Source organism: Ips typographus, linkage group LG4, assembly GCF_016097725.1.
Source record: "Ips typographus isolate SLU linkage group LG4, UJ_Ityp_2.0, whole genome shotgun sequence".
In the NCBI taxonomy this organism is placed as follows: Eukaryota; Metazoa; Arthropoda; class Insecta; order Coleoptera; family Curculionidae; genus Ips; species Ips typographus.
The window spans coordinates 12,986,968-12,999,012 of record NC_138425.1 but is presented as its reverse complement, the minus strand read 5'-3'; the positions used below and the strand labels follow the sequence as shown (position 1 = coordinate 12,999,012).

Below are 12,045 nucleotides of genomic sequence, written 5' to 3'. Positions count from 1 at the left end.
GTATATTCGGTAAATCGCCTCTTTAATCCTCGAAGATACGCCACTGATGGAATTCATAACTAATTAGCGTTGTATAAATCTCTTGGAAACTATACAGAGAGGGGCGGTTTTTCTAAAAACAGGTTATATTTCAAGACTGAATGTGTTTATACATACATTATACTGTAGTATGGTATTATTGTTTAAGTTTAACCACAATTATTCTGATGTAACGAATTAATGGGTTCTGCAAATAAAATCAAAAAAATTGTTAAGGTATCATGAAATTGTTTATTAGGAATAAACGAAAAAAAAGCAAACTGATAATGGTGTGGGGCTAAATATACATAAAGCACCTACTCTAGTTATAATAAAACCGTAAAGCAAACACCAGTTTAATTGTTAATTATATAGTAAAAAAAATTAAAATAGGTATATAAAGCAGACCCGTATTTAGCGACGACGTACTTTAGTGGTCCAACCTTCTTCAACTTCGGCTTGTGGCTGGGATTCTTGAGCTAAAATGGACAGATTATTCAAAATTATCGTTATTAATAAGACAAAAACTTGCGTTTTTCTTTAGGTGGTGCCCGTTTCTCTTCGACGGGTGCTCTACGCTCATCTGCACGGTCTCCTCCCTTTCTGTCTCTCTCATCACCTCCACGTCTTATCGGCTCCTCTCTTCGTGGAGTTCCACCTCCGTCTTTACGCCATTCGGAACCGCCTTCACGAGGAGGCCCACCTCTAGATGGAGGCGGTCCTCGTCGAGAATCTTCATTAGGACGACGCCACGAGTCGGATGGTTTACTACATACAAATACAACGTTTTGGTTATGAAACGTACAAATTATGAATGAATCAAACCTTCGGTCATCCTTGCGCTCGAACCGACTAGATTCAAATCCACGTGACCTGTCACCATCTCTATCGCGGTCAAAGCCTCCTCTACCGCCTCCTTCACGATCGTCTCTTCTACCTCCGTCCCGGTTGTCTCTACGTTCAAATCCTGTAAAAATATTCTTGAGTATCAATTTTTATTCTGAATAATATTTTGTAATACCTCTATCCCTGTCACGATCATCTCTACGACCCTTATCAAAACCACCACCTCCTCGAGTAATTTCGCGGCGTTCTCTATCCCTCTCCTCAAACCGGGGTCTATCTCTCTCTCTGGAAGCGTCCCTCTCCTTTTCAACAGCGTCACCGCGTCTCCAGCTCGACTGAGACTCAGGATTAACGCGATGTTCTAATTATACCACATTATAAAACTGTCATTAACACACTTCAAGTGATAACTTACTAGGGGTCCATGGCTCCGCCTTTTTGGAGTCTTCGCTTTCTTTTTCAGCGCCGGCTGCTCGCCACGACGAATCAGGCTTCTTAGACTCTTTTTCCCCTCGTCTCCATACCGCAGATTTGTCTTCTCTAGCTCCTCCTTCCCTTTCTTCCTGCAGTTTGCGTTCGATTTCCTCCTCTCTTGCTCGCTGTTTGGCTGCGGTACGCTCTAACATCTCCCTGCGCTCCCGCTCTTCCTTCTCTCTTTGCTCTCGTTCGATACGTTCTTTTTCAGCTCGTTCTTGTCGTTCCATTTCCTCGCGCGCCAACCGTTCCTCTTCTTCGCGTTGCCTCTGTTCTTCTCGTTTACGTTCCTCTTCCTCCTTCTTCTCTCTCAGCCATTTTTCCCGTCTCTCTTCCTTCCTTTTTAGCTTTCGTTCCGCCAATCTCTTACGACGTTCTTCCGTCAAAACTTTTTCAAATTCTTGCAGTTTTTCTTCGTACACCGAATGACGTTCTTTTTTCAGCTTAGCAAGGAACTCATCCTTTTCAGCCTTCATGCGCGCTAGCCTATCCCTGGATGCCACGGCCAATTTACGTTCTTCAATAGCGGCCGCGATGCGTTCTTTCTCTTGTTGTTCCCAGAACTGTTCGTCTTGTAATTGTTTTTCTTTTAAGACTTCCTGAAGCAGAGGAATCTCTTCCAATCGTTTGGCTCGTTCAAAGTAATCCACTTTCTTTTCTTGCGACTTCAATTTGGCTTGAAGCTCCCGACGTTCTTTCTGCAATTCTTCAGCCTCTTTGGCGGCAATTTGATCAGCATCCAGTTTTTTAATGTCGTCCTCGTCCATTTTCTTCAAAATTTTCTGTCCGTGGCCGGTTTGGCTGATTTGCTGTAATTTTTCCTGCAAATGTCTGTGTTTGATTTGCTCTATTTCGTTCTGGTGGCGTCTACGTTCGCGCTCTTGGCGTTCTTCTTCCAGACGTTTTTGTTCCGCCATCAGTTGCTGCCGCTGAATTTCTTCCAATCGCTTCTGTTCTTCTTCTTCGCGTACAGTGTTCAATCTTTCAATGTATTCTTTTCGGTCCTCAATAATCTTGTGTCTCTGCAAGATCTTTTGGTGTTCTTTAACTTTGTTTTCGTGGTAGTTTTGAACCATTACAGACCGAAGTTTTTCTCTTTCAACCTTCTTCTTGTTGGGATTGATTACACTCACTGCTTTATTCAGCACAATAGACATATTAACCAGCTGGTTTCTGACCTGTTCGCTGGGCATCACTTGTAATGTTGGCCCTTCAGGAGTGTCCTCCCTTTGGCTCTCACTCAAGTCAATTCCGAAATGAATACACTGTTTTCCATGGTCTATGCGGATTTGCATGTCATTGTGTCTTACACAGTCCACCAGGAGTCTTTCTAAGTGGAAAGGGGTAGCAAACTTTGCTAGTTCTATTAGCCGGGCAAACTCTATAGTTTGGTAAACTTGAGCAACTTGACGAACTAAGCGAACCAAAGTAACATCTTGCAGTGCTGGTATATATTGCTGCAGTGCAACTCCAGTTTCATCTATAAGTTATAAGGTGACTAACTGAATGAGTAGACTATACATTTTAATTACCTGATCGGATTTGTTCGATCACAGCATGAACTCTAGGGCACAAACTTAAAGGGTCAAAATCAACCTCTAACCATTTGTACAAGTCTTGAAGCTGGGGCGTTGCCAAATTAACGACGTTTATACGAACCTACATAAATTTTTTCATGCTATTTCTGTTGTTTTCAATGTATTGGTAAGAACTCACCAAATCTTTTAAAAGACTAGCCCTAGTTGGTGGTTGCATTAGCCCCAACAGAATAGCCAACCTTTGGGCTTTCTCTAATGGTGACTTGTCTGTTTCAATAAAACGATCGAATTCCGGATGGGCTGATGGCAGTGGGATAGCCAATGTAGCAACCAAAACCCTTTTGAAAAAATTAATAGTAGTTTCTTGAAAGTCTATTAGTGTGTATCAGTATCTTCCATTATTTTTAAATGACAAATAGTCATAACTTGTTAAACAGCAATAATTTGATAGGTTTATGTACTTAGTTTTGCAGGAAAATACCAAAGAATTATTCTGTGCAAATCTGACACAGACCCCAAAATTGTTACTTTGTTTTCAACAAACGATTTAAATATCTCTGAAACTTGTCAAGACAACCTCTGGAAAAGGTAACCATGATACAACAGAAACACTAATAACTAATCAGTACCTCCAAAACTGAAAAGGCTACCAACATAGTTTGCTGTAAATCAATGTGCTACCATAACAAAACTTTAAATATGCTTTTACAAGTTTGCAAATAAATAAAAGATTATAAACATGTTTATCTTGAAGCAAGTTGTAGGGACTATTTTCAAACTTTTTAGCTTGAAATAAAACCACAGAAAATATTTATTTTATTTAGAAATTACAAAATGTAACCTTACCTGCAAGCCATTTTCTGCAACTCCTCCTGGGTGATGTTTTTCTTCATCTCCTTGCTCAACTGTAAGAGTTTAAAGAGAGCAGCTGCATGGAATAAATAGTTGCCTGCCTTCCAAAACACCATGGCCAGCTTTTGATAATAATTAGCCATTGTTTTGGGTACTGGCATCTTTTTGGACAGATTCATTAAATTATTAATGTCCTCAATAGCCTTGTATGCTTCCTGCCATAATTCCATTTGTATGGCAAAGTCTAGCTGGTGCAATCTGTAAATATTCTGTTAAATCATACAGAAATGGTTTAAATAATAATTAATTACCTAGTTTCCAGATTGAGTTGTTGAGTTTCAGGCTTGGACATGGAAACATTAGTAACTTGAGCAGGCAACTTACAAATATCCTCCAGATGCTTCCTCAGTTTGTCACACAACTTTCTAAATTCTGTTTTCCTGTTATACTTTAAGCAAAATTGAAAAGCCATTCTGGCTATATCATGATACAAATTTTCCACATGAGCATTAGTTCTTAGAAGCTCCAAACATTGGCAATAAGACTCCCACAAGAATTTCACCCAGGGAGTTAAAATAGTGCGGTCTGACCTATCTTGAGCATCTTCCCCAGACACTGCACTAAGCAGGATACTCTCTGGGGTTGCCAAATTATCCAAGTCATCTATATCAATCACTGCTTGAGCTGACTGTTCTCTGGCATTTTCAGTTTTCTCTTCAGCCATTCTCAAGTACCCTCTGATGACATTCTCCAAAGAGCCTACATTTACTGACTGGAACATGTTCCGGTACTGGAACAGACCCTCTTTTGCTATGTGTGACTTTTTCAGTTCCACACACAGGTCCAAGTACTTGAACATGATGGGCTCCAAAACAGATTCTGACCAGTTGTAGGCCCATTTCTTGTTCCTAAAGACTTCCTGAAGGGTGTCCAAGGCCCGTGCTGGTTTACCCACTTCGATAAATTCTGAAAGTGGATTTAAGATAAGAAATTATTAATGGCCATATGCCTGTAGGATATTGACTTACCATTAGCACGTTTTAGTGCGTTTTCCGGTCTTTGACCGTACCGAGCCATATTTCTTAGTAAAAAATCACCGAAACGTTTTACATTTAAAAAATGCTGGCGCAAAAATAATGGCAAATTTCACCGCAACGAAAACGTGAAAATTTTCTTAGAAAATCCGCCGACAACCTATAAAAATGGCCGCCAAGCTAGATCCTACACTACTGTCAATTATGTCATCTGGGGGTATGACATTATTCATTTTGTAGTATCTTTCTTTATTTTACATTGTGCTGGCGCCAGCAGTACAAACAAAGATAACTACTGATCGCACATGGAATTAATCCGTCAACAGGAACAAGGAACAGTCAAAAAAATCATTTTGGGGTTTGTTCACGCAGCACTATATTAATTGTTATAAAGCTTGCCATTGGTTACAAGGCAATTTTGACAATTCGCATGTTCTTTATTATTGGTTGCCCAGTTACGAGACACATGTGAGTTGAACTTAGCTGATTAAATGACATTCCAAAAAAACAAAGTTCTTCTTTTCTGTATTATCTGTATTTTTGGAATTTGTAATTTGTAGTTCAATGTTCATGTTCAATTAATTTTTTGGTATTAAATCATTATATAAATAAAAAATATAAATTCTATACGGTATTGCTGTCGGAATCGCAAGGTCAAACAGCTTAGCAGAGTGAAGTGAATGTTGGTTAACGTTAAAATCAAGTTAAAATTTGGTCAAAGTTCTGTTTGAATCGTAATCAAATTCAAATTAACATGACCAGTGTTCAAAACTCTCCTGAAACTGAACTAGAATTACCGACTTCCTCGGTTCGAGAGGAATTAGTATGTAAACTAGAGTTGTTTGCAAATATTACAACTTACTAACCTTGCTTTTACAGATAGAGACTGCAGTAAAGTTTCTAAAAAACCCAAAAGTAATCAACAGCCCCCTGGCCCACAAACAAAAGTTTCTTCAAAGACGTGGCTTGACTGAGGATGAAATCAGGTTAGCTTGTGAAAGGTCAGGTGCTTATGATCATCATGAACACTTGACTGCCTTATCATCTATACCTTCAGTACCTCAGTCTCCCAATATGATCACTTCATATCATGGATATGGCCCTATGCAAGTTAGATGGTTTGATCGCTGTAGGGAAATTGTACATAGCATAGCAATATTTAGTATTGTAGCCTATCTTGTTAAGAGAATTTACGAGGTAAGTGTTTCTTGAAGTAGCCCATGTTATTTAACAAAGGAAATATTGCTAAAATTTCAGATGTACATAGCTCCTTTCTTATTTGGAACAAAAAGAAAATCTGTTGAAGATAAATTAGATGACTTAGAAAAAAATGTGGGTGATTCAATGAGAGTGTTGCAAAGTAGTATAGGAGATGTGAAAACAGAAGTAGATAGGATAAATTATAATTCTGAATGTGAAGTTGTATCTGAGCTGAGGAACCTAAAGTCTGAAATTGCTTCAGTCAAAGGTTTATTACTCACCAGGTAACAATTTAAATAATTTGTGGGTTTGTTGTAAATTTGGGAAACTTTCAGGAAGCAGTTTCCTTCAGTAGGAAATCCTGTGGTTCCTCCTTCAATTCCTGCATGGCAAATGTCCAGTGTTCACCAAGGAAATGAGACAGAAGGAGAAAGTGAAGAGCATAAAGAAGAGCTTCTGGAAGTTGGGTCAGGATCAGGTTCTTCAGAACCAGAACATGGAATGAAAACGAGTGAATCTAGTCTTGAAATAATGTAAATATTTTATTTAAAATTGTGGCTTAAACAGTGACAAGCTAATAACACTTTCTAAAATAAAAGGCATTTGATAGTTGCATGTTTTTCTTTTTCAGCAACCATGAGGATGTGTAGTCTGTGTGTCTAGACCATAGATTCAAAATTAATTTAAATAAAGTAATTATTCCCAAAGGAGGCTTAATTTCTAACATTAACATCTTTTTTATTTCAGCTACTCATCCAAAGACTGCGATACTGAATCATGTCACAGCAAAAAAAGCAGCAGAGAAGGAAACATCACTGATTAGATAAAGTTGAAAAACTGTACAACCAAACATAAATTTAATTTTTTTTACCTTTTGTGCATTGTTTTTATTTTAATAGAGGGTTTTATGTTTGTTATTTTAATATGATTGATTTTTATAGTGTGGATATAAAATTAAATATATTTAGTAGCAATTGATAGTGACTGGCTATTGGGGACTAATTGAAAAGGATTATATTGTGCTATGTATAGTTGTAAGTTTTAAATTGTGTGAGTTTGACAGAGAAAGGATATAAAAACAGGATTTTGTAATGTTAAGTCGCATGTGAAGCATTTTCGTTTGTGATTGGCCAAAATAAAACTGCTTTTTTTGACCAATCACAAACTATCCACTGTGCTGAGATTTACGCAAATGCCGCATTTGTAGACTTAACATAATTGTTACCAAATGCCTATGGAACTTGTTATATTTAAGTGTTGATTTTTTAGAATAAAATTGACTTCTAAAAATATTTGCTGTGGTTTTTATTAAATTAAATTTTATTGGAGCAAGGTGCTGATTTTACAAAGAGAAGGGAAAACAATTAAACACCCTTCTCTAAATTCCAGATTGAACATTATCAGTTTCAATATTTATTGTAATTTAATAAATTAAATAGAAAGGCGGACAAATTAAATTTCCAGCGGCACAAGAAAGAGTGGTTGGTAACTTGTCTTTATAAAAATAATCAACAACACAGTAAATCAATATGAAAAACCGGTTTAGAAACATTTTATTCACAATACAGCTGTATAATAATAGGTCGATTGAAACTGAACATTTTATATAATAAACGAATCTTACAATTGTTATACCCTACAGGTATTGATTTTTATGTACATATCCGAAACCGTCGAGGTTTGTAAGGATATTATTGTAATTTATTGTTCTACGGTTTTGTTGAAACTAGCTAAAAACAAATCTTAATAACATTTTCTGATGCAGAAAACCTTACACAGTTACTATACACTATACACATTTTAAACTACAGTAAAATGAAGTCCTTAGAACTCATACATTGGTACTGATTAAGTATCAATTTGATGGATTTTCTATTGACAGAAAAAATTAGTGAATATTTAAAATGTACATAACGTGGAACAATGCAACTAAACTACCAAAACAACTAGAGAGTGACTTAACAAATAAGTATACCTATATTCAAACCGCAGAACATAAAACAGAAGAGCAGACGCAAAATGTTTGCCTTTTTTTTTCACAAAAAGCATATTATCTAAAAGCACAACTTCCCAATCTTGGGCAACCCTTTATAGACTAAACATTATTACCACTAATAAAACAAAATAAACTAAGTCTAATGAGCTGTACTTATATGAGGTATGATTTTTTTCAAAAATGCTATCTACTTAAAATCTGTACAGTTACGGAAATGAACCTTTTAGCCACTTTATTTATGGTAAAAAAATAAATATTAACAGAAATGATTGCGTAAATCAACTTAGGAACCCACTTTACACAATGAAAACTTAAACTATTTGTTTGTCAAATATTATGGTACTAAAATGAGGAACCACTGGCCTTAAAAAAGTGTCTTGTCTCTATTTTAGTTGTCTTTAATGCATTAAAAAGCACCTCATAACAATTCGTTCTCGCTCCATTTTATGTAACCTATAATTGTTATACGTAAAGTCAAATATAGTTAATTGAATACAATTTTTTGAAACTAATAAAGCTTATGGAACTCACAAAAATCAACGAACAAGTTGAAGAATAAATAATTTTTAAGCACCAGAACCTCCAGACAAAACTTATTCAAAAAATTTTAAATGAACTTAAAACTGCTTTTGTTAAATAAAACAAAACTAAAACACTGTACATTAAAAACAAAACAAAATGTTTATTTACCACACTGTTTAACAGATACGCTTTCCTCTCTGATGCAGCCTCTTTTATTAACCTGCGGCAAAACAAAATAACGATAAAGTGAAATAAAATAACAAATAAAAGCATTAAATAAAACAACCACGTTAGGTGTGTGTTATAAAAGGTGGCAAGGATTTTTTGTATGAATAATACATTTGTGTTGATATAGAATGTCCCAAAATGCTTGATAGGTCACAGTGGAGTGAAACATTAGTATTTGGGAGATACAATATCCTATTTCATGCTTTGTAATGATCTACAAAACTAGAATGATTTTTTTAATAAAATCCTTACCATGAGAGATTAGCAGATTTCTAAAATGTCAATTCAACAATAATTATCCTGGAGCAGCAGACCCACCGTAAAGAAAAACAGTATAAATAAGCAAATATACAGCATACTTAGTACTTTATATTTTTTAAATACTCTAACAATATCACTAGTAAAGCTACCATCCAACGACTGCAAACGTTCCTTAAGTAGATTTACTTACATTACCTAGAAAAGTATTAAACAGTTTGTAAAGGCCCATCATGAAATTTGTATTTACTTGATAAAGTATTTTTACACTTTTATCTAACATTTTTTTTTGTACGTCCTCTGTCACTGACTAAATCCTCAAAGAGATGCATTTCTCCTAGTCAGAAAAGTCACAGAAAACTATTGACTGGATTATCGTTCTGTATCCACTCTCACTCTATTATATTTAACTAGTATTAGTAAGCATCCTATCACATTGGGACTCATAACATAGTCAATCCTCTTCTGGTGACGCCCCGCCTACCCCTCTCCTATTTCCTGTACCGTCAATTGCACATGCGCTGTGGGATGCGCGATTTGAACCGTCGGCCGTCTTTGGGGCTCTCACCGTCAGATGGTGACTCTTCCACTCGCGTGACCACGCTCTCTGCCAAATTGTCCAGCTCGGATTTGGGTTTGATGGCGGTTTCAGGCATGCGCGGTCGCGGTTGTTGTCCGGCCACGTTTCCAGTGGCACTGAAAGAGGGCGCGAGAGTCAGCTGAGACTCTGGGATCGGGCGAGTACAGATATTGCCGCAACACTATCCGTTTCAAATATTCAATTGAGTGATATAGTTAGTGCTAAGTGTATACATGCAAAGTGCAGACGTTATGATCGTCGACTAGTTAATAGTTATAGACGGTCAGATCAAATTAAATCCAAAGTTATGTTAAAAACATACATGACTGGCGTAAATCTCAGCACACTGAGCAGTTTGTGTTTGGTCAAAAAAAAAGCAGCTTTCAGCTGGCTGCTTTTTCTTGACCAATCACAAACTATAAATAGTGCTGTAAATAAACACGTCCATAGTTGAATAATTCGATTTTGATCAACTGTCTGCAATTATTACCTTGTCTGAAACACAATAAAATATTGATTAGTCATTAACCATTCAAACATTCTCTTTAAATCTGCTGCAACTACCACTCCCTTATTTGTCAAAAAGGCAAACCAACCCTTAACCTGCGGCAATACCAGCACTCACCTCTAATCTATAAGGACCCTGTTTACAAAGCCCTACCAGAGTCTATGCAGGTGCAGATTGCGACTGAGCACCGACCGGACATCTGCTGTAAACCGCAGGGCATCCAACACTGGAAGGAGATTCAAGAGTGCTACATCACTGGGATCAGAGAACCAGGATTTGATTGGTATTGCATTGTCTGTGTAGAATAACTTTTATTGAAAACAGAGAATCAATGTTAAACTGTACAAACTATTACCAGGATATGCCTTATAAGCTCCTGGACTATTGTCCAGGATGAACACACTGGAGAGATCATTGCATATTGCACTTAGATCTTTGGTGTAAGAGCCAAAATCAGGGGTGCAATGTTGGCGGTAAAACCGTCTTTGGAGTATCCCGCGGCCAGCGTCTAGTTTATCAGCAACCGCCGCTCCATAAATTTCCATACTAGCAGTGAATACTACTAGTTCATACCATTGTGACACCTTGGATTAAGTTTCAGATTAAAAAAAAACTGTTTCCTACATATATTCATTGTAAAACTCACAATATCTAGGAAAAAGTCTACATGAGGCCGTTTATGTACAAAAAACCTTACAGGGTGTCTGTCAATTGTGACTTTTAAGACAAAATCCGGGGGAACCCCCGGTCGTACTGTCTGCCGTACAACTCCGTCATGATGTGAGTGAATTAAAGTTTCATCCAAGTCCAGAACTAGAACCTTACGCTTTACTAAGTCTGTAATGGAGCATCAGTTACCCAATTATAACAATAATTATCTCAAATATTTAACAACCAAAATTATCATGATTCAGACAGTAAACAAATAATTGTTATTAACACTACAATAACATGTACTTATGGTTTCTTTAAACTTAGTAAGACAGTAAATAAAAAAGTACTTACTTAATCTATGTCTTGATAAGGGAGATAATGGAAATAAATCATATTTTACTGACTGATGCTGGTATATCTGCAAAAGCAAAAAAGATTTGTACAGTTTGGGCTTCTGCCAACAATACCTTTGCCAATAACTATGAAATGAAACATGCACTTATGAGGAAAGTCTACAAACACTATTATTAAATCCCTGGACGGGTGATTACAAAATTATAGGCTTTGGAAGGAAACCAACTAGCCTGGGACATTGAAAAACAAATTGTTTTGAAAGATGACACTACAATTCTTTGATAAGATAATCCAAATATCCAGATATCCATAACTTAAAGTTGGCAAAAAATCTTAATAACAATGAAAACCTTACCGCTCTAGTCTGTTTTCTTAAAGTGAAACACAAGCATGTCCATATTCTTGAGGCTATAAGCAAAAATGCTCGGAGCCCCATTTCCAACTGCTTCCACATTTGAAAACTGGATTTCTTTTGAGGACCGGTACGACGTAAATTAAACTGTACTGGTCTGGAATCAGGAAACCAGTCGGGACACTTGCCTTAGTAAATCGCGGCTTATTTACATTTTATTTTTTTAGGAAACAGGGAAAAAGCGGAAAATCGCCAAATGAACTTCACTCAAACATTGAAGACAGACAGCCATTAAAAATCGACCCTCAATTTTGACAGGTTGATATGTTTGACTGTTTTGACATGATGGAGTTGTGTTACATCATTGCCACACATTTAATATTTTCCTTCAGGTTTAAATTGGAAATTTAGTCTTATAATTATTTAAATTTAATTCACAAGTTAAAGAAGTAAATTAATTTCTTCAAACGTCACACAATAATCATCTAATTACTATTTTTGGGAGAAAAAAATGTTGTATGTTGCATAACTAGAGGCTGTTTGTTCGCTTGCTTTTAAACTATTTGGCAACATCGTGGTGACAGGAGGCAAAACTAGTGACAGTGACACATGACACGACATCGGCGCATGT

General features: G+C 36.6%; 3 protein-coding genes across 6 annotated transcripts; 1 reads left to right on the top strand and 2 right to left on the bottom strand.

Annotated features, from left to right (window-relative positions):
- Window positions 1–247: 247 nt before the first annotated feature.
- On the bottom strand, window positions 248–4,950 carry eIF3a (eukaryotic translation initiation factor 3 subunit a). Its single transcript, XM_081977208.1, has 10 exons — window positions 4,757–4,950; window positions 4,040–4,694; window positions 3,723–3,986; window positions 3,055–3,214; window positions 2,871–2,997; window positions 1,280–2,818; window positions 1,040–1,225; window positions 844–985; window positions 551–786; window positions 248–497 (listed from the first exon to the last, which is right to left on the bottom strand). Exons 1-10 carry the CDS (start codon window positions 4,803–4,805, stop codon window positions 433–435), a joined length of 3,423 nt encoding a protein of 1,140 aa, XP_081833334.1. The 5' UTR covers window positions 4,806–4,950; the 3' UTR covers window positions 248–432.
- A 338-nt stretch (window positions 4,951–5,288) lies between these two features.
- Pex14 (peroxisomal biogenesis factor 14) lies at window positions 5,289–7,254 on the top strand. Of its 2 annotated transcripts, XM_081977273.1 has the most exons (6): window positions 5,290–5,585; window positions 5,642–5,959; window positions 6,020–6,246; window positions 6,298–6,495; window positions 6,594–6,654; window positions 6,710–7,254. In XM_081977273.1, exons 1-5 carry the CDS (start codon window positions 5,517–5,519, stop codon window positions 6,610–6,612), a joined length of 831 nt encoding a protein of 276 aa, XP_081833399.1. In that variant the 5' UTR covers window positions 5,290–5,516; the 3' UTR covers window positions 6,613–6,654; window positions 6,710–7,254. The 2 variants fall into 2 exon arrangements, with proteins under 2 accessions (XP_081833398.1, XP_081833399.1); XM_081977272.1 differs by lacking the exon at window positions 6,594–6,654 and having other exon boundaries at window positions 5,289–5,585.
- Window positions 7,255–7,497: 243 nt separating this feature from the next.
- On the bottom strand, window positions 7,498–11,729 carry Dd (CTD nuclear envelope phosphatase 1-like protein dullard). Of its 3 annotated transcripts, none has more exons than XM_081977268.1 (6): window positions 11,418–11,729; window positions 11,060–11,126; window positions 10,701–10,867; window positions 10,410–10,638; window positions 10,208–10,349; window positions 7,498–9,662 (listed from the first exon to the last, which is right to left on the bottom strand). In XM_081977268.1, the coding sequence occupies exons 1-6, from the start codon at window positions 11,514–11,516 to the stop codon at window positions 9,473–9,475; spliced, it is 894 nt and encodes a 297-aa protein (XP_081833394.1). In that variant the 5' UTR covers window positions 11,517–11,729; the 3' UTR covers window positions 7,498–9,472. The 3 variants fall into 3 exon arrangements, with proteins under 3 accessions (XP_081833394.1, XP_081833395.1, XP_081833393.1); XM_081977269.1 differs by having other exon boundaries at window positions 7,498–8,700; window positions 10,172–10,349; window positions 10,701–10,891; window positions 11,418–11,728; XM_081977267.1 differs by having other exon boundaries at window positions 10,701–10,891; window positions 11,418–11,728.
- Between the last annotated feature and the right edge of the window lie 316 nt (window positions 11,730–12,045).